Below are 20960 nucleotides of genomic sequence, written 5' to 3' on the forward strand. Positions count from 1 at the left end.
AACTTCCTCCATGGTTAGTAACTGGACGGTACAGCCCTCTTAGATTCCACTAGTTCTTAGTTGAATCACTTAATGCATTATCCTCTAAACAAATATTTATTGGTCTGTTTTTCTCATAAAACTAAGAGTCATTTGAAGGCAAGGCTTATAATCTATCATTTATTGTGTGCATACTAAAATGTCAAGAGCCATTCCAAGTGTTTTATCTGTAGTATCTACAGTCTTCAGGCTGGGAATATAGCTAAGTAATAGTGCTTGCCTGCCTCTGTTAGATCCCTAGCATGGAAAAATATTAAAGTCTTCATGACAACTTTTTAAGTATATATTCTTACTCCCCTTAAGTATGTATTCTTACTCCCCTTTATTAGGTAAGAACACGGGTAAAAGAATCTCATTGTCCATTGTGTACCTATTTAGCAAATAATTATTGCAGACTTAATTGCTAAGATGTGTACTAAATACTGTAGATAACTGCGATGAGCAAAACCAATACCACTCCTTCTTTGACTTCCAGGCAATTAAAAGAGCTGACATTTCACAAGTCATTTTACAAACTACATTGAAAATAATGTAACCTGGGGCCCATCTGACTACCTCAAACTGAACCTGTCTCTGCCAGGTACCAAAGAGTTGACCTTGGGAAGATCTCTTAACCACTCTATACCTCCTTTTCTTCATCCCCATTAAATGGGGATGATAAAAGAACAAACTTCATAGGGGTACTGTGAAAAGTAAGTAGCAACACATGTTAAAGCACTCAGAATAGAGTCTACACATGCCAAGGAGTATTGTTGCTGCTAATGATATGAAGGAATAGCACCTCCTTCAGGCCACATCTGATTGAGACCTGCAAGGTAAACAGGAGCAACACTGGTAAAGTATGGGGGAGGCAGGGGAGGCGAACAGTCTGTTAGGTGGATGTTCCAGATAGAGAGAATAACGTTTGAAAAATTCATTGGACAGGCTCACCTGATGAGCTATAAGGGTAGGGTTGGAACACAGCATGTGGGAGCCAGCCAGGATCAGCAGCTGAGAAAGGGGCCATGCTACTAATACAAATGTCTCTAGGACCAGGCTTCCCGCACCACACTGCTGATGTAAGCCATGTAATAGGCTCAGTAAATGTGATACTGTCTAGAGTTTGGGTTCATTTTCTCTGCCGATTAAAGAATTAAAGGTCAGTAAAGTGTTTAAAGCGGACAGAGAAAGTTGATTTGAAAGCAAAAGAAACAGTGAAACTAACTCCTTGTGCAGGGAACAGTTCCAGAGCCAGGTGACAATTGCCTCCCCCTCCCTCCCTTCCTCCCTCCCTCCCTCCCTCCCTCCCTCCCTCTCTCTCTCTCTCTCTCTCTCTCTCTCTCTCTCTCTCTCTCTCTCTCTCTCTCTCTCTCTCTCTCTGATCTGGTGCCTCCTCCCCTAGGATACGTTCCTGATCTGATTGGTCGAGGAGTGGACATGTGCTGCAGGGAGTCCTATGATTGGCTGCCCTGCCTGGGAGAACAAGCCTGCAAGTGTCCCTGTGATTGAGTCCTTCATCTCTGCTGAGGAATAGGGATGTGGCTCCTGATTAGATGGAGGCTGGGGGAACGTGTATTCAGTCTTGGCTTCCAAGAGCGCATGTGTTTTGTTGCATCGTTTCCCCCTCCTTGTGTTGGAGTCAGTTCTGGCCACCATCTTCTATCCCCAGCTGAGGAGGCCTACCTAGCTTTTCCTAAGATGTTTGTCCAGTGAATAAGCAAGTGCATGCACACATAGGTATGTTAGCCTCAGATGGTTCTGTCACTACCTAACCAGAAAAGAGGTCCATTGTCCTATAGGCACAGTAATGTGTAGACAGACCTATTCCAACTCTCAGTCTATATACATTGATTTGTATGTGTGCACACACCAGTCCTTAGGCTTGAACTCAGGGCCTGGGCATTGATCCTACTAGTGGAGCCACAGCCCCTCTTCCAGCGTTTTGGTGGTTAATTGCAGATAAAGAGTCTCATGGACTTTCCTGCCCAGGCTGGCTTTGAACCGTGATCCTTAGATCTCAGCTTCCTGAGTAGCTAAGGTTATAGGCATGAGCCACTGGCATCCAGCTAATGCATCCATTTTGTTGGTCCCTCTCTTCTTGGTGATAAACTTAGACCTGAGTCAGGGTGGGGTGCTTCAACATCTGAAGCTCGCCAAGGTGGCCGCCCCTGGAATCCTCCACCATAGCCAGGGGCTCAAGTCTCAGCCAATGGTATTTCAGTGTGTTAGTAATGAAACTCTTGTTGAATAATTTCAGCGGAAGAGCAGAGCTTCTGCACTTGATGCAGAGGCAGAGAGACTTGGAGCACTTGGTGACAACCCCTACTGCTCCAGAAAAAAAAAAAAAAAAAGAAACTGCGAGGCACAGTAAGAAAACCAGGGGTGTACCAAACTCCAATTTTCTAGGTGGGGAATCTGAGGTCCAGAGAGAAAGAAAGGAGACAGACAGACAGACAGAGACAGACTGACAGTCAGAGAGACCAAGAGAGAAACAGAGACAGAGACAGACAGAGACACAGAGACACAGACACAGACACAGAGAGAGACAGAGACAGAGACAGACTCCAGAAATCACATCCAACTAAAGATAAACCTACACTGGATCCCAGAATCTGACCAATCCTCCTACACCAGACTTTTCTTCCATATCACCTGACCGTTCCCCACCCCACTCTCAGTGTGTGGAGGGGTCTAGAGGTAGGCAAGACACACGACCCTGATCCTCTCCAAAGTCCGGCCTCCCACCTCAGTTGGAGCACAGATCAAGAAAGACACACACACACACACACACACACACACACACACACACACACACACAAAATTCCCAGGCAGGCGTAGGTGGGGTTTTCAGGGTCACAGCCTGGATATACCCTTTTTCTTTTTCTTTTATTATTTTTTTCCTCTTGCTTTTTCTAATTGAGTTCGAGGTGGTTGTTTTTGTTTCCTTTTAAGAAATGGAAAAGAATGAAGCTGCGTAAATACAACGATATTAGCTCTGGAAAAAAAAAACCTCCTGCCATTTTAACTCTGTTACTGGAGAAATAAAAGAGAAATAATTTGTCCACCCACACTTAGCTCAGTCTGACGAAGGTAGGTGAATATTGCTTTGCTAATCGAGGGTGACTGCTGGAAGTGGAGCCACGCTGGCTGATCCCGGATTGAGAAGAAGCCACAGCAACCCCAGAAGAAACCTTCCATCCGCCGTGGGTCGGCAGAGCCCTGTGCAGGAGCAGGACTCAGAGTCATGGCCCGCATGTCCCACCTTCCACAGGTTTCCCCAAGCAGCCGGTCGTGATGGAAGGGCTGGACAAGGCCGAAGAACTCCCTGACAAGCAGAGAGAGATGCCACCGCCCCCACTACCCTCACCACCCTCAGAGCCAGCTCAGAAGCCACCACCTCCAGGCGGGAGCCACTCCCTCACCATAAGGAGCAGCCTGTGCCTGTTTGCTGCCACTCAGTTCCTGGTAAGAATGTCACAGGCCTCAGGCAGGCCTGGAGAGAGGGTGGGTTGAGGGACACGGCCTTCTACTTCCTTCCAAAGATGGCCGTCTGGGAAGATGGAAGGATGAAGGGGACCTTCTTGTGGTCCTTAGTGAGTCTTAAGTCCTCAAGATGGGTGTAAGGGGTAGGCTGGGATTTTGAGCTACACCTTCATAGCCCAGCTCCTCATACCCTACTCTCCCTAACCTGAGGTCTCACCAGGAGCACAGAGTTCCTAACCTTTGATTTCTGGGAAAGTTCCCTTTTACTCTTTTATATGCGTGGGATCTCCCTCGGGGAAAGTCTTTGTTGCCTTTAGCCAGCTTTTCTCCAGAAAGAGTCCTGAGGCCTCTTCTGGATACATAGGTCCTGGACATTTCCCTCAGTCACCCATTCTGGACCTGAGAGGTTCAGGAGCCTCCTTAGGGCCTCTGGGTTGGGAACTGAAAGTGAACTCTGCAGAGAAATATGGGAGCAAAGAGCCTGGGGGGCTCTGAACTCAGCCTGCTCCCCTGACTGCCCCAGCTTGCCTGTGGGGTGCTCTGGCTCAGCGGCCATGGCCACACCTGGCTGCAGAATGCCACAGACTTTATCTCCTCTTCGCTCACACTCCTGAACCAGCTGGAACCTGAGGTGAGTAAGTTTGGGGAGTCCCAGGGTAAAGGGGGGGGCCTCCAGTCCTACCCTCCCCAACCTCTCCATGGGGCTTCTCTTAGTTCAGGATGCTTCTGTGTCCCTGAAGTCTGTCTGCATGTTCCTTGCCCAGAGCAAAGCTGCAGCTTCCAGAGTCTCTGTTTTGTTGGTATTGAAATACATGGGTTCTCTGCCTGATTCACGTGTCTGATGTTCTCCAGGCCTGGCTGGACGCTGGGACTTGGGGGGTCCCCAGTCTGCTGCTTGTCTCTCTGTCTGTGGGCCTGGTCCTCGGTACCACACTGGTAAGACACCTCCTAACCCCACACTCAGTTCCTTCTTCTTCTTTCTTGAGATCTCCTCCCCACCAGATGACCTACAAGCTGAATAACCTGGAATCTGAGTAGGGCAAAGATAGGTATCTATCTCCTTACGCCAGAACATGCAGCCTAGAGTGAAAGTCTCCTTTCTAAAAATTGGTTTACGGGGATCTGGGCTAGGGAAAGTGGCCAAGACTGTGGGAGGGAGGGAACACCAGGTCCCACCCAGAAGCAGAGTCCACAAGAAACTGAGGGTTTGTGGAAGGAGGAACAGGGAGGAAGGGTGGGAGCATGGAACCTGCTCTCTAGGCACACAGTGGCACCTGGTAGACAGTTCCCAAAAGAGCAGTTGCTGTAGATACTTGCAAGGCAGAGGGCTCAAGCCCATGGCTCCCCAGGAATCCAGGGGACAGCCCTTTGGTCCCAGGCCCAAAATGCCCTATGTTCCCAACCAGGTGTGGCATCTCCTAAAGCCCCCCCCAGAACCACCCACCCCACTGCCACCAGAGGACAGACGCCAGTCAGTGAGCCGCCAGCCCTCCTTCACCTACTCAGAGTGGATGGAGGAGAAGGTTGAGGATGACTTCTTGGACCTGGACCCTGTGCCCGAGACACCTGTGTTCGACTGTGTGATGGACATCAAACCTGAGGCGGACCCTGCCTCACTGACCGTCAAATCCATGGGTCTGCAGGAGAGGTGGGAGGGGTGGAGGAGGGGTGGGTACGATGGGGCTCTCAGCTCTCCACTCCCAGCCAGAAGGGTTAGCTGCTGGACTCTGAGTTCTGATAGCCAGGATCAAACTAGCCTCATAGCTTAGCCAGTGTGGATATTTGGGCTTTTCAGGCGATTCATGTAGATCAATGTACCCTAAGATGAATGCTAAAAAAAAAAAACAACTGTTACTACAGTCATGTTATAAGTGTGTGCATTTGCACACTTACAGACTCTCCTTGCTCTGTAAAGCTTGGGTCCATTTCCTTACTGCAGGACTTTTTTCATGTCTGGAGATGGTATGTAGCATTTCCCAGAGTCTTTTGACCACAGAATGTTGCTTTTTGAGTGTTTCATGGTCTTCCATGGGAGGTATAAATACCTTCTTCCAAGAGCTTTTGTGGATCTCACAGGGTTTGTGGGTGCCTACATGATGTCATAGAAAGAGTAGTTGATGGGGAGTAAGAAAACCTTTGTACCCACCAAGTGGATGAGAGCCTTGGCAATACTGGTCCTTGCCTTGTGGCAAGGCAATTCCCCTTTCTATGTGGGAAGGCCGTTCCTGTTCTCTGGTTTTAGACAGCATAGTAGAGTTCATCCAATATGGCCATCCTTGCTACCCCTGGGAATCCTCCTTCCCTGGCAGCTGAGGTTCTTATTTGCCCTTGGATGAGATGTCCTTGACCCAGTGGCAGCTTTCGCTCAGGATTGCTGAGCTCAGAACTGGGTTGCAGAAATCTGGGGCCATTCTCTCTGACTAAAGCCCTGTCTCTGCCCTCAGTAGGTATGTCCCCCACGGGCTGCCAGCAGACATATGTGATTCCAGGGGAGGACCCTCTTGGGGATGTTTTAGATGGAGTTCTGGAACTGGGGCCCCAAAGCCCCACTGTAGAAAGCAAGAGACAAGGATGTGAGCCCTCACCTCGGAAGCTGAGTCTCATGTTCCTCAGGATAGGGTCCTCTTGTCAGACGCCTACTCCTCTTCCTGGAGCCCACTCTGTTCTCCTCTGACCATCCTCCCTCCTCTCTCCATACCTGAGGGCCCCAGATGAAGGCTTTTCCTGCTAGAGACTCAATTCATCTTCCCTTGTCCTTCCAGGAGGGGTTCTAATGTCTCCCTGACCCTGGACATGTGCACTCCAGGCTGCAACGAGGAGGGCTTCGGCCACCTCGTGTCTCCACGTGAGGAGTCGGCCCACGAGTACCTGCTCAGTGCCTCCCGTGTCCTCCAAGCTGAGGAGCTGCATGAGAAGGCCCTGGACCCCTTCCTACTACAAGCGGAGTTCTTTGTGAGTCCCCTAGCCAGTCACCCTGCTATGAGTGGATGGTTCTCACAGCTCATAAGGCTGTGAGCCTGTCAGGCTCCTGTCTGGTGTAGACCTCATTATCACCTCTCCTGCCCATCTTGGGTGAACTCTTCCCCTTTGAACCTCTATTTCCTCATTGGAAAATGGGACGAAAATGATAGGGTTCTTGCAAGGATTAAACACAGATCGTGTGTGTAGGGTACCTAGTAGGCGATTAGTGTACAGTGGGATTTCTAGGACTGTGGTCTGAGAGGCAAAGCAAGCCAGGTCTTCTCACTGTCCTGACCTCCCATCCTCCTCTGCAACATTGCCAACTACATCATCCTCTTGACGGCTCTCCATTCACCTCCCCTCCTCCCCACCGCTGAGTCCAGCTTAGGTCTCAACCCTCGTGAAGCTCCCGCAACCACCACTGGCTGCCTCCTGTTGAAGTGAAGCCCGATAAATAATCTCCTTATTCCCCTGCCTGAGTGCTCAGCCAGTTAAAAAACTAAGATATAGATCTCTGTCACCTGTATTTCCATAACAAGGTAGGTTTGAAGTGAGGCTCAGCGATGTATAGCAACAGTGAGTCTCTTGATACTGAGCTCTCTATCATCTAGGGCAGTGCTGGCCTTGCCTCATAGGGGTGCGCCCATAGTTCTTTCTTGGCATAAGGGGCTGAGAGGAGGACTTTTAGACCTCAGCTTAAGCATTTTCTTTAAGCTAGTTCACCAATCAGGTGAACTCACCCACCAGTCCCCTCAAACCAGACTCTAAGCTCTCCAGAACTTGGCATTGCTTACAGGAGAAATTGACCCACTCAACCTGAGTTGGCCTAGCACCAGCCTTCTCCCAACCTTCTGCTCAATTCTCCAACCCCTGCAAGGACTGCCAGTCCCACTGTGCCTCTGTCTTCCTGTACCTTTCTCCCATCATTCCCCACCCAATGCCTCTGGTAAGCCTTCTTCCACCACCCCAGCCTCAGCTCCTGCTCCAAGCTCCACCATCATCTCCCCTCGAAGAAACAGCTGGCATCCTCCTCGTCCTTTTCTGTTCAGAAGATAGCCTACATGTTGCCAGAGAGGAAGGAGCACAGCATTGCTCACCCACTGCACGCGCGGTGCTGTGCGTGTGCTTTTCCTGTTTCCTTCTTTTGATTTTTACAAGTCTTGGTATTATGAGCTGCATTTTACAAAGTCCTTAGAGTGTGTTCAAAAGTTGATATGAAACTGTGTGCGGTTGACTGCTACACTGTGCAGACTGGAAAAGAGTACAGAGGCAAGTGGTACTGGGAGGTCACCCTCACAGGCATCTGGAGGAAAATGGAGCTGGGGGGCTGGCTTTAAGCAATGGGGACAACTTAGAGAGGTGGAGACGGACCAAGAGAATGCCATGAGCTCAGACCTGGAGGCAGGACTGAGAATGGCAAGTCAACCACAGGGAAAAGACAGACATAACTGGGAGAAAAAAAAGAGGCCAAGTCCATAAAGACTTTGAGGTAGGCGCGTGGGTCACTTTTACCAGAGTTGTTGGGAGGTGAAGAGGGAGGCCTGGAAGAGGAGGAAAGGGTTCTCAGGCAGTAGTCTTTCTTTTAGACAGGATATTGCAGACAAGGGTGAGGTGGGAGTTATTCCATGAATGAGACCACAGCATGAACTCAGTTCATGAGACACACATGCCCAGGGAAGGAACACAGATCAGCAAAGTCACCTGGACTGGCAGATGCACACAGAGCAGGGAAGAAGGCAGTGATTAGCGAGGTCACTTTTTTTTTATCTTATTCTTTCCTTTTCATTCATTAAGTGCTGCTCTATACCAAGCTGGCCCACAGCAAAGAATAATGGTAGCATTTATTATACTTAGACATGTGTCAGGCACTAGTGTCAATTCTCATGGGTGCCAGCTCATTTAAGAGTAAACATTGGTTGAACAAATGCATGTGCTCAAGCCAACCACTGTACTGGAAATCAGGGCACTTAGCCCCTAGATTTGGACATGTCTGAGAGTAAGTAAGCTGCTTACACTCCCCCCCCACCCACCCATGTTCTCCTCTGGCAGGAAATCCCCATGAACTTTGTGGATCCAAAAGAATATGACATCCCTGGACTAGTGCGAAAGAACCGGTACAAAACCATCCTACCCAGTGAGTACTACTCCCCAAAGTCCCAGGAAGGAGGGAGGGGAAGGCACTATCTCTTACCTGGTAAGACCTTAAGTCTAGAGCTGTGCCTCCAAGGATGACAGGACATGCATCATGGGAAGAGAAGGGAAAAGCAGGAAAGGGACAGGGAAAGACACTCAGAGGGTAATTTCACTTCCTTACACAGCATTGACTAAACCCTTATTCTCCTTGGCCAAGTATGCTAGGTACTGCAGAACCCCAAGGGAAAAAGCAGCTCCCACACTGTGCACAGGGACTGACAAGTATATTTATACCCTTTCTCCACTCAGCATGGACATTTTTTCTTTTTTTGGTCCTGCAGTTCAAACTCTGGGCCTGGGCGCTGTCCCTCAGCTCTTCAGATCAAGGCTAGTGCTCTACCACTTGAGCCACAGCACCACTTCTAGCTTTTTCTGCTTATATGGTGCTGAGGAATCGAACCCAGGGCCTCATGCATGCAAGTCAAGCACTCTACCACTGAGACACCTTCCTAGCCCTCTCAAGTTGGTTTTGAACCAGGATCCTCAGATCCTCCAAACCTCCTGAATAGCAAGGATTACAGGCGTGAGCCACTAGCCCCTGGCTAGCATGGACAGATTTTAAAGTGAGGAAATTAAGGCTCAGAGAAGTTTAAGGAACTCATCCACAGTTAAACAGACAGGAAGTACATAGCTGATTTTCCAACGTAGGCCTCTGCATCCTAGAATTGGGCTTTTTTTTTTTTTTGGTGTCTTTGTTCAGTGTAGTGTAATTCTCAGTCTTCCAACAGGCTGAGCCATCCAGACCTCCTGAGTAGCCTAGGATTACAGGTGTGATCTACCCTATGGGGAAGGAACTCTCCTGTACAGTAGCGAGCTTCTGCCACCCAGTTTGTCGGAGCAAGAGATGGTCTGAGGGGGGATTTTCCTCCTCTGGGGGGGGGGGGGGGAACAGTTAGTCCAGGTGACCACATGTCCCCATTCCATCCGTGTGGTGTCTTTTTCATTCCTGGGATAGCTTGGGGGTGACTTCTTGGAAATAAATCCCCTAGAACCTACTCCACACAGTTTGTGGAGTAGCAAGGATTTTTTTTAAAGCAGTTTTACCATCAGCATCTCCAACAACATGTAAGATGTCATGACTTATTTTTAACTTTTAAAATATCGACTTGTGGTTGCTATGGCTACACAGTCTCTAGGTAGTTCTGGTTAAACAAAGCACCATTTAAGGCCAGGATGCAACTATTCAGGGCTGCTCACCTCTTCCCTCATCTTGCCCTCCCCTTCCCAGCTCTACCTGCATGGAGGGGCTTGGGTATCCCACAACCTTTCTGGCCATCCTGAATGGCTGCTGGCATCAGCAGTGGTTCCCACCAGGTTGTTGACAGACTCCAGTCACTTCCAACCACTCCTTGAGCCTCTAAACTCCCAGTCCCAGCATGGAATATCATCCATATCCAACCAGAACTTGTACCCTGCATCCTCAGGCACTGGGCTGGGGGACAGAGGGATGGTTAGACTTAGCCAAGAACACCTCTTAGATCTGATGCCAAGGCACATTCAGAACATGTTTCTTGAGTCTCTGCTCCAGGAACCCAGAAATCAGGCAAGAAGGAGACTCTGGACACATAGAGACAAGTCTGTAGACAGCCATCGTCTTCATCCAGGTGGTAGCCCTGAGAACAGCAGGCAGAGGGACAATTTCTGTTTCCTTTACCACAGTGTCCCAAGCACGAGGGCAGTCACCTGGCATGTGGGAGACATTCTGCACCTGTTTAAATGAATGAATGAGAATGAATAAATGAATGAACAAATGCCAAATTGAGCCCCCTTTCCCCATCCTTACTATAAGATTATTGGGGAAAGGGTTAAGCTTTCACACTGCCCAGTTTGGAGGTGCCATTTTCATAGGGTACCCTGGGAATCTTGCCAGGCAGGGCCTTCCTGTGACCTTGGCACTTACTTGGATCACTGCAGTAATCTCCTAACTTGTTCTCCTGAGTTCTACATTCTCTTCTCCTGCCTGTCTTCCAGTGTTGCTACCAAAGTGGTGCAAAACAGAAATCTAATTGTGTATTCCTCCTCCTCAGCACTGTCATCATCATCCTTTCTAAGATCCAGCTTCATCTCACCAATCCCAACTTTGCCCCTGAGTACCTGAATCAGAGCAGTGTTCACTGTTCCTCCTCCAGCTCCAGCCAGTGCCCCCTCTTCCAGGAAGCCCATCCACCTTAGCCAAGTCAAAGGTCTCCTCTGCTTACCCAGCCCCAGTGCCCGTATGCCATGCATGACTTGTCTGCTTATCCAACACTGTCCCTTCTCTGGGGAAGAGAGTGTGTTCTTGATGATCTGGAAGTCAGTTCTGTCTCACCTTCACAGTACCAGACAGAGTCTGTGCCTTAACCCAGGGCTGTGCAATAGAATCATTACCATCACCACAGTGATTTCTTTTTAATAGCAAAGACCCTAGCATCTGGCCAGAAAGAACAGTGCCCACTTCTGTCCTCCAACCACCTAACTTGGGCAAGTGCAGCCAAGGAGAAGAGAGATGGGCCAAGCAGAGCAGCCTGGTCCAGTCAGAATCCCTCCCCATCTCCTCCACCCCCCACCCTCACTTAGCCACACTCCTCTCCTTCCCTGCCACCCTTCTTCACTTTCTTCATAGAAAGTGTCCAGTCCCCAGTGAGATGCCAAGATTTAGTCACTAGGCTGAGGCAGGTAAAGGGCTGAAAAGGGAAGACTGATGCCCATCATCTCCATTGCTCCCACCAGGTTGAAATCCCTCTTTGTAGCTATTTGTACCTGGTAAAACTTGTACTAACCAACAAGAGTTAACTATCTGCAATGACCTGTGTGTACACCGGTCTGCACAGCGTACTGGTCTGTGGGCCCTGCTTATTCATGTTAATTCCTTAACCCTTTCTTAAACAAATGAGGCCACCGTGCAAGGAATTTATAGATAAAGCCAGGGAGGTTAAGTAAATGGCACATGTAAGTCACACTATCAGGATCTGAACCCAGGCTGTTTGGCTCAGAATATGGAGTATTAATTGGCATCACCCCCTGTACCACTGCCTTTAGGAACCCCATAATGGGTACACTGAAAAAGCCTTTAGGCTTTAGTCCTGGAGAAACTGAGGCCCACAAAGGGATAAGACACAATGCAGATGACAAAGCAACTGGAGCTCCTGGCCCAACTCCCCACCCCTACCCACCCCCACCCCCCACCCCCCACCCCCCCATCCCCCTCCCACCCCCACCCCCACTCCGCCAGTCAGCTTCCTTGCCCACTTCACACAATGTCGCAATCAGCCCCAGCCTCTCAGGCTGACGGGTTAGTCAATGCAGAGAGACTGTCACTGGAACAAAGCAAATTTTACTCAGGGAAGAACAAGATGTTATGGGAATCTGTTACTATGGGATTTGACATGTGAAAAGATTACAGGGGGGGGGGGAAACCTTTGTGCACATGTGTTTATGCGTCAAAGATACAGATGTGGAAGTTTTATCTTTTTGTCCCAGTATTGTTCTGTAGCTTCCTACCTTCAAACCTTAGCCAACCTCTCCATTTATAAAGCACTGTGCAGTTGATATAGCATTTCACATGTTTCCTTGATTATTTTCCCAAAAGGAAGCATCTTTTTACTTTGAACTCAAGGTCTTGAGCTTGCTAGGCTAGCATTCTTCCCCTTGAGCCATACCTCCAGCCCAGCTTTTTGCTGGTTATTTTAGAAATATAGTCTACCAAACTTTTCTGCTTATGGTGGCTTCAAACCATGATCCTCAAGATCTTACACTCCTGGGTAGCTAGTATTACAAGGATGAGCCACCAGGGCCTGGCTGACAGGAGGCATCTTTATCCCTACTTTATAGGTAGGAAAACTGAGGCTTAGAAAGACCACATTTTTTATAAGCTGAGACAGAAGTCAATGACAATGTGTATTCAAACCCTGGCTGCTACCTGCTCTTCAGGCTCTGTACCCTAGGTCATTCCTTTCTTGACTAAATTTCCACATTCCAGAACATAAGATGACTACAAGGACAGTTTGAGGGTACAGGCAAATGGCAGGGATTAATCCTACAGAAGTGGAGAAGAGCCAGGGCCTCTTTCTGTACCCTTTTGTCCTTCTTGGCTACTCACCTGCCTGCATGGACCAAATCTGGGTCAGTGTTGAGCTACTGGGTAGGGAAAGGAAGAACTACTTTAGGCTCAGAAGAAATTGGGTGCTGTCCAGTGGGCTAAAAAAGCCTGGACTAGAAGACCCAGCTCCCAGCCTCACCTGTCTCCTCTCACCCCAGATCCTCACAGCAGAGTATGTCTGACCTCGCCAGACTCCGACGACCCTCTGAGTAGCTACATCAATGCCAACTACATCCGGGTATGTGGCCCCACCTCAGTGGCCTCCCACTAAAGAAGAAACCTAAGCCATCAGATCTAGACTTGTCCCTAGCCCAGTCTGGTTCTTGGCAGCCCTGGGAAGAGCTAAGTATAAGGACTGGGCTCCAGGGAGCCCTTCCCTTGGCCCTAACAGGCTGAACTTTGCGGCTGCAGGGCTATGGTGGGGAGGAAAAGGTATACATCGCCACACAGGGACCCATTGTGAGCACGGTTGCCGACTTCTGGCGCATGGTATGGCAGGAGCACACGCCCATCATTGTCATGATCACCAACATCGAGGAGATGAATGAGGTAAAGACCCCTGTGCCATTATTTTCCTGTTCATCCTTGGGATAATACTCTATGACTAATGGTATTCAGCCCACTGTCAAGATGAGGCACCATAATGTTAAGTCAGGTGTTCATGACCACACACAGCCTGGAGCTGGCCTTTCCCTCTCCATTGCCTAGAATCTTGCACAACCCTGTGCTGCCTTCCAGAATACCAGGATGGATGGATGGATGCCTATGTCTATCGTAGCCCCATTTCACTAAATTACTATTTTCCAGATGGGAAAACTGAGGCTCAAGAAAGAGAAGTAGTTTAACAAATGAAGAAGTTAAGATCTGACCCAACTTTCTCTAATTGCACACACATTGCCCTTGTAAATCCCTCCAGTGGTGCAGAAGGCATGGAGTGGATGTGGGAGGGAACCAGGGTGGATCATAAGCTTGGCCTGGGTTTCTACAGAAATGCACTGAATATTGGCCAGAGGAGCAGGTGGTGTATGATGGCTTGGAGATCACTGTGCGCAAAGTCATTCACACTGAGGATTACCGGCTGCGAATCATCTCCCTCAGGGTGAGGCCTGGGGCTGGTGGAGGGGTGGGGTGGGGTGGGAAAGTAGAACCTTAACTAGGTACTCTACAGAGAATCTCTGACTGCTAATGCAGCCCTACCTTCTCTAGCCCATTTCGCAGCACCCAGAAATTCACTATGATGGAAATAAAGGTCTATGTCACTCCCAGAATTTACTAGCAATCAGGGTTGAGGAATCATAAATGGACTTGGGAGTCAGAGGCAGGACCAAGTCCCAACTGCATTTCCCAAACTTCAATTGTATGTAATGCTATTGGATTCACTGTCTCTCTCTCTCTCTGAACAGCCATTTATAATGTCTCCTATTTCTGCTTCAAATATTTCCAAGGCCTAGATGGTCTAGGTAGACTGGACCTCAGAAACTTCTAGCCCTGACCTTTTATTATGACTTTGAGACCCAGCCTTGTAATATCCCTTCAACTGAGAAGCTTCTGACCTGTAGTGCCCCATATATCCACCAGAGAGCAGGCAATCCTTGCTGCTATGGGTTTGCACAGGAAGGCTGTAGTTGCAAAAAATAGCAATTAAAGGAAAGAAAGAAAAGAAAAGAAAGGCATACAAATTATGAGCAATACAGAACAGCCCAGAAGAGTAGGGGGGAAGTATCCTCCCACCCCTAAAGTTGTGCTTCTTCCAGGATGAGCATAATAGGAGGAACTGTTCCTTTGGAAACAGGGGATTAGGAGGTTCTGTTTTTGAGAAACAATAAAAGATCCATGTTTACGGAAGGTAGTGGCCTCTATAATAACCTAGAAGGGCAGACAAGGTGAGCTAGGCAACCAGAAATAGCCTGGGAAGTCTTGTTGATGCTCATAGCCACAGAGTCCAGCAGAAATGAGCTCAAAGCCTGAAACTTAGCCCTCTGAGCTGTCGCTCTCCCACTGGATGGTGGAAACTTCAGCCCTAAAGGGCAGTGCCCACCTGAGCCACTTCCAAGACGTAAATCTCACTGGAGGCCCTAAAGAGCCAGAACGTGAGCACTAGAGTCTGAGATGGCTGTCAGAGCCAGGTAACCCCGAAACCTGAGAAACAAGCTTTCCAAGTAGAGATTCCCCCAGAAACAGAGGCTTGTTGGTATAGGGGCTTAATCTTCCTAGAGCTGTGTGGCTGGTTGGTTAGAGGGAAAAGCCAAGACATTCAGGGTTTGAAAATATTTACCTTCATCCATAAACTATTATGATCATCTGTCCTTGGCTTGGTTCTGAGTTGGGTATTTAGAACCCAGCTGCCCAAAACCTGAACTCTCCTCAAGGAGCAAGTGCCATGGTAAGTACCATGCTGGAGTTGTTGGGGGGAGAGAAGGACACAGGCTGGCATCCTCCAGGAGGATTTTCTGGAAGTGGTGATGCCAACGAGGGTCTTGCAAGATGAGCAAGAACTGACTAGGGGCAAACAAGTACGGAAAGCATTCCCAGCAGAAAAAAAGTAAGGACATGGGAGATGGAACAGCTAGCGGTGTGTGTGTGTGTGTGTGTGTATGTGTGTGTGTGTGTGTGTGCGTGTGCGTGCATGTGCGCGCGCGTGCGCACGTGTATGCATGCTATACTACAGGGGTTTTTTTTTACATCTCTTTTGTAGTGCTAGAACATCCATTACAAGCATGCAGTGTCATGTGATGCAAGGTTAGGTCCTAACACTGGGGGTCTTATTTGCCAGGCTAAGGACTTAGGCGATTGGGTTGTATTTATTCAGAGAACAGTGAGAGCCATTGATGGGCGCCTTGGTCAATTTGGATTGCTATAACCAACACCATAGTTTAAGTGGCTAATAAACAACAGGTTTGTTTCCCACAGTTTGGAAGGCTGAGACATCCAAGGTCAGGCGTCAGCATAGTCAGGTCTGATGAGGGTCCACTTTCCAGCCTCATGTGACAGAAGGGGCCTCGTCTCTAAGGTCATGGAATATGGTAAAGGTCCCTACCTTCCAAGACCCTTGCACTGGAAAGTAGGTTTTGGTATATTAATCAGAGGATGGGAGGGCATAAACTTTTGATCTATCAGAAAGGGTTTTTCAAGCACAGCACAGCATGTCCAGATCTGTGCTATGGAGAGACCATCTTGACTGCTGTGGGCCTGGGGTAGCCAGTGATGAGAGTGTGATCTCAGCTCAGTGGAGAGATGATGATGGTCAGTTGGGGGGGGGGGGAAGCAGGGAGGAGGATGTGGACAAGAGGATGGAGAGATGAGCAGGCAAAACAGAGAGAAGGGAAAGGAATGGTGGTATATTTTCACCCTGTTCTGGGTCATGTGACTAAGGGAAAACTGGGACATTTATCATAAGAAACCTGGAGACAGTAATTAATTGGAGAATGACTCATAGCATCTCTTGGATGATGGGGGGGTGGGGCGGAGAGGGAGGAAAGAAGTGAAGACTGATGACAAGGCTGCTGACCAAGCTTTGGCCTCTGTCCTATGCCACTGGGCAGGAAGGTATAGGCAGAATGGCTAAGGGATCCCATTCTCTGTGTGCTCCTCACGTGCCATCTTTTTCTCTGAGCAGTTTGGGGACTAAACACATTCACGTGTATCTGGGGTGGGGCCTCTGTCTCCTGGGCAGAGTGGGACTGAAGAACGAGGCCTGAAGCATTACTGGTTCACATCCTGGCCTGACCAGAAGACCCCAGACCGGGCCCCTCCACTCCTGCACCTGGTACGGGAAGTGGAAGAGGCAGCCCAGCAGGAGGGGCCCCACTGTGCCCCCATCATTGTGCACTGCAGGTGGGTCCTAACAGCCACTAGCTGTGACAGGTCCACCCTCCCACATCCCTGGGCTGTCCCTCCCCTCACCCTACCCATCCCCTCGGCCCTCAGTGCAGGGATTGGAAGGACCGGCTGCTTCATTGCCACCAGCATCTGTTGCCAGCAGCTGCGGCATGAGGGTGTTGTGGATATCCTGAAGACAACGTGCCAGCTCCGTCAAGACAGGTCAGCCCACGGGTAATGGTGGGGGCATGCAGAGCAGCTACAGCCTGAGGTCACTAGGGAGACACTGACTGCTTGAGGATCAGGGGCAGATAGCACCCCGGGCACGGGTTGATTGGCTCAGAGAGGGCAGCCGAAAGAAGACAGGATCTAGACAGTTCTTCTTATGGAAGAAAAGTGAAGAGACAGACATAGCTAGTGGACAGGACAGCGTCGGAGAGCAGGTGGCATGTCATCTGTGCTCCTGACACATATGGCCAAAGGCCCTTCTTGGCAAAGGTTGCTCTCACCAAGCTGCATAAGAACAAGGCCACCAGCATGCCTCCCAAGGGTCTGGTACTCAGTGGGTTTGGGGGCCCCCTCCTTCAACCCATCCCTGTGATCCCATTGTGCATCTCTGCTGGGCAGGGGTGGCATGATCCAGACATGTGAGCAGTACCAGTTTGTGCACCACGCCATGAGCCTCTATGAGAAGCAGCTGTCCCGCAAGTCCCCAGAGTGACCACGCACCTCCTCTTGAGGTCCTCTGGGCACTGCCCAGCCTGAGTCTGGGTCCTCAGTCCAGCCACCTCCAGGGCCTTGCCTTGGACTCTGGGCTTGTTTCAATCCCTGCTCCCTCCTCCTCCTTTTCTTCAGTCTGCTCCTTCCCTCCTCTGTTAGCCTGGCCTAGCCCCCTACCCCCAACCTAGCTCTTCCTACTGTATATATTGGGGAGTCGAGGGAGGCAAGGGAGGGATGTGCCAGGCCAGGCCTGGGGCCCCAGGGCCTGACCCACACCACGCAGACCTGGGGCCTCATTTTTAACCATGGTTCCATTGCTGTTTGATCCAAAATGTTTCTATGCCGCATCCGAGTGTCCTGCCACAATGTGTCTGCCCATCCATCTCTGCTGTCTATACCGGACACTGTGTCTCCTTGGCCAGGAAAGGGGTAATAAGCTCCAGTTCCTAAGTAGCCAGGCAGTGGTACCTGCCTTGAGGTACCCTCACGTCCCTCTACTTCTCCCAACAGGCAAACTGTGTTTTATTTTCTGCCCAATTCTTGGGACTAGGATGTAGAGGACAGGACTGAAGACTTAGAGGCCAGGCAAAGGAGCTCTTGATGGGTTGGTAGCAAAAACAAAGCTGGGGAAGGTTTCTAGGTTGGGGTGAACAACATGGTCAGAGTGGCTTCTGGGTGTCAGATGCCCCTCAGGAGCCAATGACCAGCCTGTGAGGCACTGGAAATGTAGGGGACAAGTGGGGATGGAGAGCCCAAAGGACCTGGTTGCAGGAAAAGGGGAGCTCCAAGGCTGAGTTAGGGTAAGGACTTGGCTTCTGATCTGTGTGGGACATTTCTCTGTGTCACTGTGGGAAAGCCTCCCCAAAAGTCTCGCTGCGTGTCGCCGTGCGTGTGGTGTGTTCCCATGTCCATGCGTGTGTTGAGAGCCCGTCAGCAGGGCATGCATGACTCTTTGGCCACATGTGTTATCTTGGAGCCACGTGTTTCTATTGCTGACTTTAAGTATTTATTCCACGGCAGACAGAGACATTTGATGTCTTTTTATAATTCGCTCGTGGTCATTGAATAGAGCAATAAACAGCATTTTGAGCAAAACTCGGTCTCCTGAGTTAGTAATTTATCTCTTCCCTTTACTCTTTGCCTTCCTGTACCTCAAGGCTTTGGGCTGTTCTTCCCAGCCCATGCACACATGCTCCTGCACGCGCACGCGCGCACACACACACACACACACACACACACACACCTCATACTCACTGGTGCCCCTGTGCAGATTGGGAAAATAAGAAGAATCCAGATTTGCAAACTTGTAAATCCATTCTGCAAGGATTCTCAACACTCTTAGTCCCAGACCACTGAGGTGCCCTGAGCCATAGGGAAGCTCAAAAATCAGCATAGAAAGCTTCCAGGAAAGGCAATGTGGCTGGGGGTGGGAGGTTCACAAATTAGTCCAGAGAGGCCAAGGCTGATGGAATCCCTTCCATTCAAGTCACACTCAGGTCCCTTCCTGTTGACCACCCCACTTACCCCGTGTTCGCCTCACAGGTCCCAAAAGCAGCTGTGCAGCCTAGCAGTTTCCCTTGTAAGGCCTGAGCTTAAAAAGTAGCCCTTCCCAGGAGACCAAGGAATCAGAGATCCTAAGCCATCCTCAGACACACCTGCTCTATTCTTATCCTCTGCCCCTTGGGATGGAACAAAAGTAGCTGTGACACCACTACTCAGGGATGGAGGTCACCCCAGGGCAGGAAGGGGGGTGGGGTAATCAAAGGGTGACCTGCCAGCTGGTCCTTACAACCCAGATCAAGGGTCCAGGCATACAGGTTATGTCACAGATTATGAGGAAAGAACAGATGCAGCTGAAGCAGCCCAGAGGTCTCAGAAAAAGAAGCCTGCTCTTACCATCCCATAGAGATACCTCTCCAGCAGAATGGCCCTTGTACCCAGATTCCAGCGTTGGGGCTGTGGAATAAGGAGAGGAGAGTTAACATTCTCCTCTCCTCCACCAGGGCGACCCCATAAGGCCATTCCAGCTGTGTATGTCCCACACATACACTGCAATGTGAACAATGTCCCCTCTTTGGGTGCAAAGTGTCAGATCTGCTAGACCCTTCCTGACGTGCCTACTCTCAATACCAACTCTAGTCCCAAACCCTGTCGGTTCTAATGCACAGGAGGACATTGCATATACCCTCATAGCCCAGAGAGTTCCCACGCATCAGAAATGCAAGGCAAAACCCTGACCACAGGGCACAGGAAAGAAATGCCACTGGACCAGCCACCACCAGCCTGCCTCCCATCTCGTCGTTACCATTTTTTCCAGCCTTGGATCCAGCTAGCTTCCCTCCTACATTTCCCACCCCCGAAACAGTGTGCCATCTGGCTGAAGTTAAGAGCCTGAGTAAGGGATCTCCCCCAGTAGCGAGGGGGCGGGGGGCAGCCATCTAAGGAACTGATGGCTCTCAGTGCCCCCACAGTTGGTGCAAGAAAGCAGTGGACATGACGTTCAAGTGTTGGAAATTGATGGTCAGTGCAGAAGGTAAAAGACTTCCTTCTCCCTCTTTCCTTTGGAAAGGGGCATAGTCTGGTACCTTCTAGCCCAGAGGAGGACAAGGGATGAGAGCAGGAGCTGGGATAGAAAACTGGTCTCAGAATCCAGCAGTAGAAGCAGCCCAGGGAAATGTATAGAGTAGGAGTAGGGGAGGGTTTTTTTTTTTTAATCACCTGGCTCAAAAGTAAGACTTGTTTCCCTGGAAGGGAACTAGACTGAGGGTCAAAAAGCTAGGAATCTGTCCTAAGTGAACTTGTACAGATCCATTCAATTGGATATCTGTTTTCTCATCTATAAACTAGGGGTTTAAAAACTGTGCTTAAGCCAGGCACCAGTGGCTCGTGCCTGTAATCCTACTTACTCAGGAGGCTGAGATCTGAGGATCTCAGTTCAAAGCCAGCCAGGGCAGGTAAATCCATGAGGCTTTTTAATTCACTATCAGAAGAAAAATGAAACTGAATGTGGAGCTGTGGCTCAACTGACAGAGTACTAACTTTGAGCAATAAAGCTCAGGGACAGCACCCAGAACCTAAGTTTCAGGATCAGGACCAGCACCAAAAAAAAAAAAAAACCATATTGTACTTGTTAATAAAGGTGACAGCAGCTACATCCATTCACTGAAATGAGCTGTTAACAAGAATAAGAAAACCTTTACATACTACAAGACAAGATTTCCAAGACACAGTAAATGAAAAAAGAAAGGGACAGAACAGTGTAATAACAGGGAGCCTGGTATGTAAAATGAGGACATGGACAAGAGCATCTGTCCATGTCTGAGTGAAGGGATTCTAGAAAGAGCTGGAGATTACACATTGCCACCTGTTGGGGAGACTTGGGAAATGGGGGATTTGGGAATGGAAAGATATTTATATTGTTTCAATGTATTCAGTTACTGATTCGGAAAAGTATAAGAAATAAAAATTAAACTCCTGTCTTTACCAAGTCACCTCTGCAGTGAATTCAGCCTTGTGGAAATGCATTGTCATCTTTCTTAGCATTCCACCAGTGCCAGAGCTCAGGAAGAAGATCCATAGCTTCCTTCTAAGAGCCACTCCAGCACAGCTTAGGCAGGAAGTTCTTCTTTAGGTGGGACTTCAGTCCCTTCTGGTGAACCACGCAGCACTGTTTCCCTAGGCCCAGCAG

At 49.4% G+C, this 20960-nt stretch overlaps 1 protein-coding gene across 3 annotated transcripts in view; it reads left to right on the forward strand.

Annotated features, from left to right (window-relative positions):
* Positions 1–20960, forward strand: part of Ptpn5 (protein tyrosine phosphatase non-receptor type 5) — a 65047-nt gene that overhangs the window by 43664 nt on the left and 423 nt on the right. For 2 of the 3 annotated variants that reach the window (XM_042691510.1, XM_042691511.1), the window contains 12 exons: positions 3290–3483; positions 4025–4132; positions 4354–4437; positions 4908–5149; positions 6264–6453; positions 8512–8596; positions 12892–12971; positions 13145–13282; positions 13722–13832; positions 16407–16567; positions 16661–16774; positions 17180–18359. In XM_042691510.1, the coding sequence (XP_042547444.1) occupies positions 3290–3483; positions 4025–4132; positions 4354–4437; positions 4908–5149; positions 6264–6453; positions 8512–8596; positions 12892–12971; positions 13145–13282; positions 13722–13832; positions 16407–16567; positions 16661–16774; positions 17180–17273 (1601 nt within the window). In that variant the 3' untranslated portion in view covers positions 17274–18359. Of the gene's footprint in view, positions 1–3289; positions 3484–4024; positions 4133–4353; positions 4438–4907; positions 5150–6263; positions 6454–8511; positions 8597–12891; positions 12972–13144; positions 13283–13721; positions 13833–16406; positions 16568–16660; positions 16775–17179; positions 18360–20960 lie in introns of those variants that run through there. The other variant, XM_042691512.1, reaches the window with a different exon arrangement.

The sequence above is a fragment of the Dipodomys spectabilis genome, unplaced genomic scaffold, assembly GCF_019054845.1.
Source record: "Dipodomys spectabilis isolate Male_0828 unplaced genomic scaffold, ASM1905484v1 ptg000145l, whole genome shotgun sequence".
Classification (NCBI taxonomy): domain Eukaryota; kingdom Metazoa; phylum Chordata; class Mammalia; order Rodentia; family Heteromyidae; genus Dipodomys; species Dipodomys spectabilis.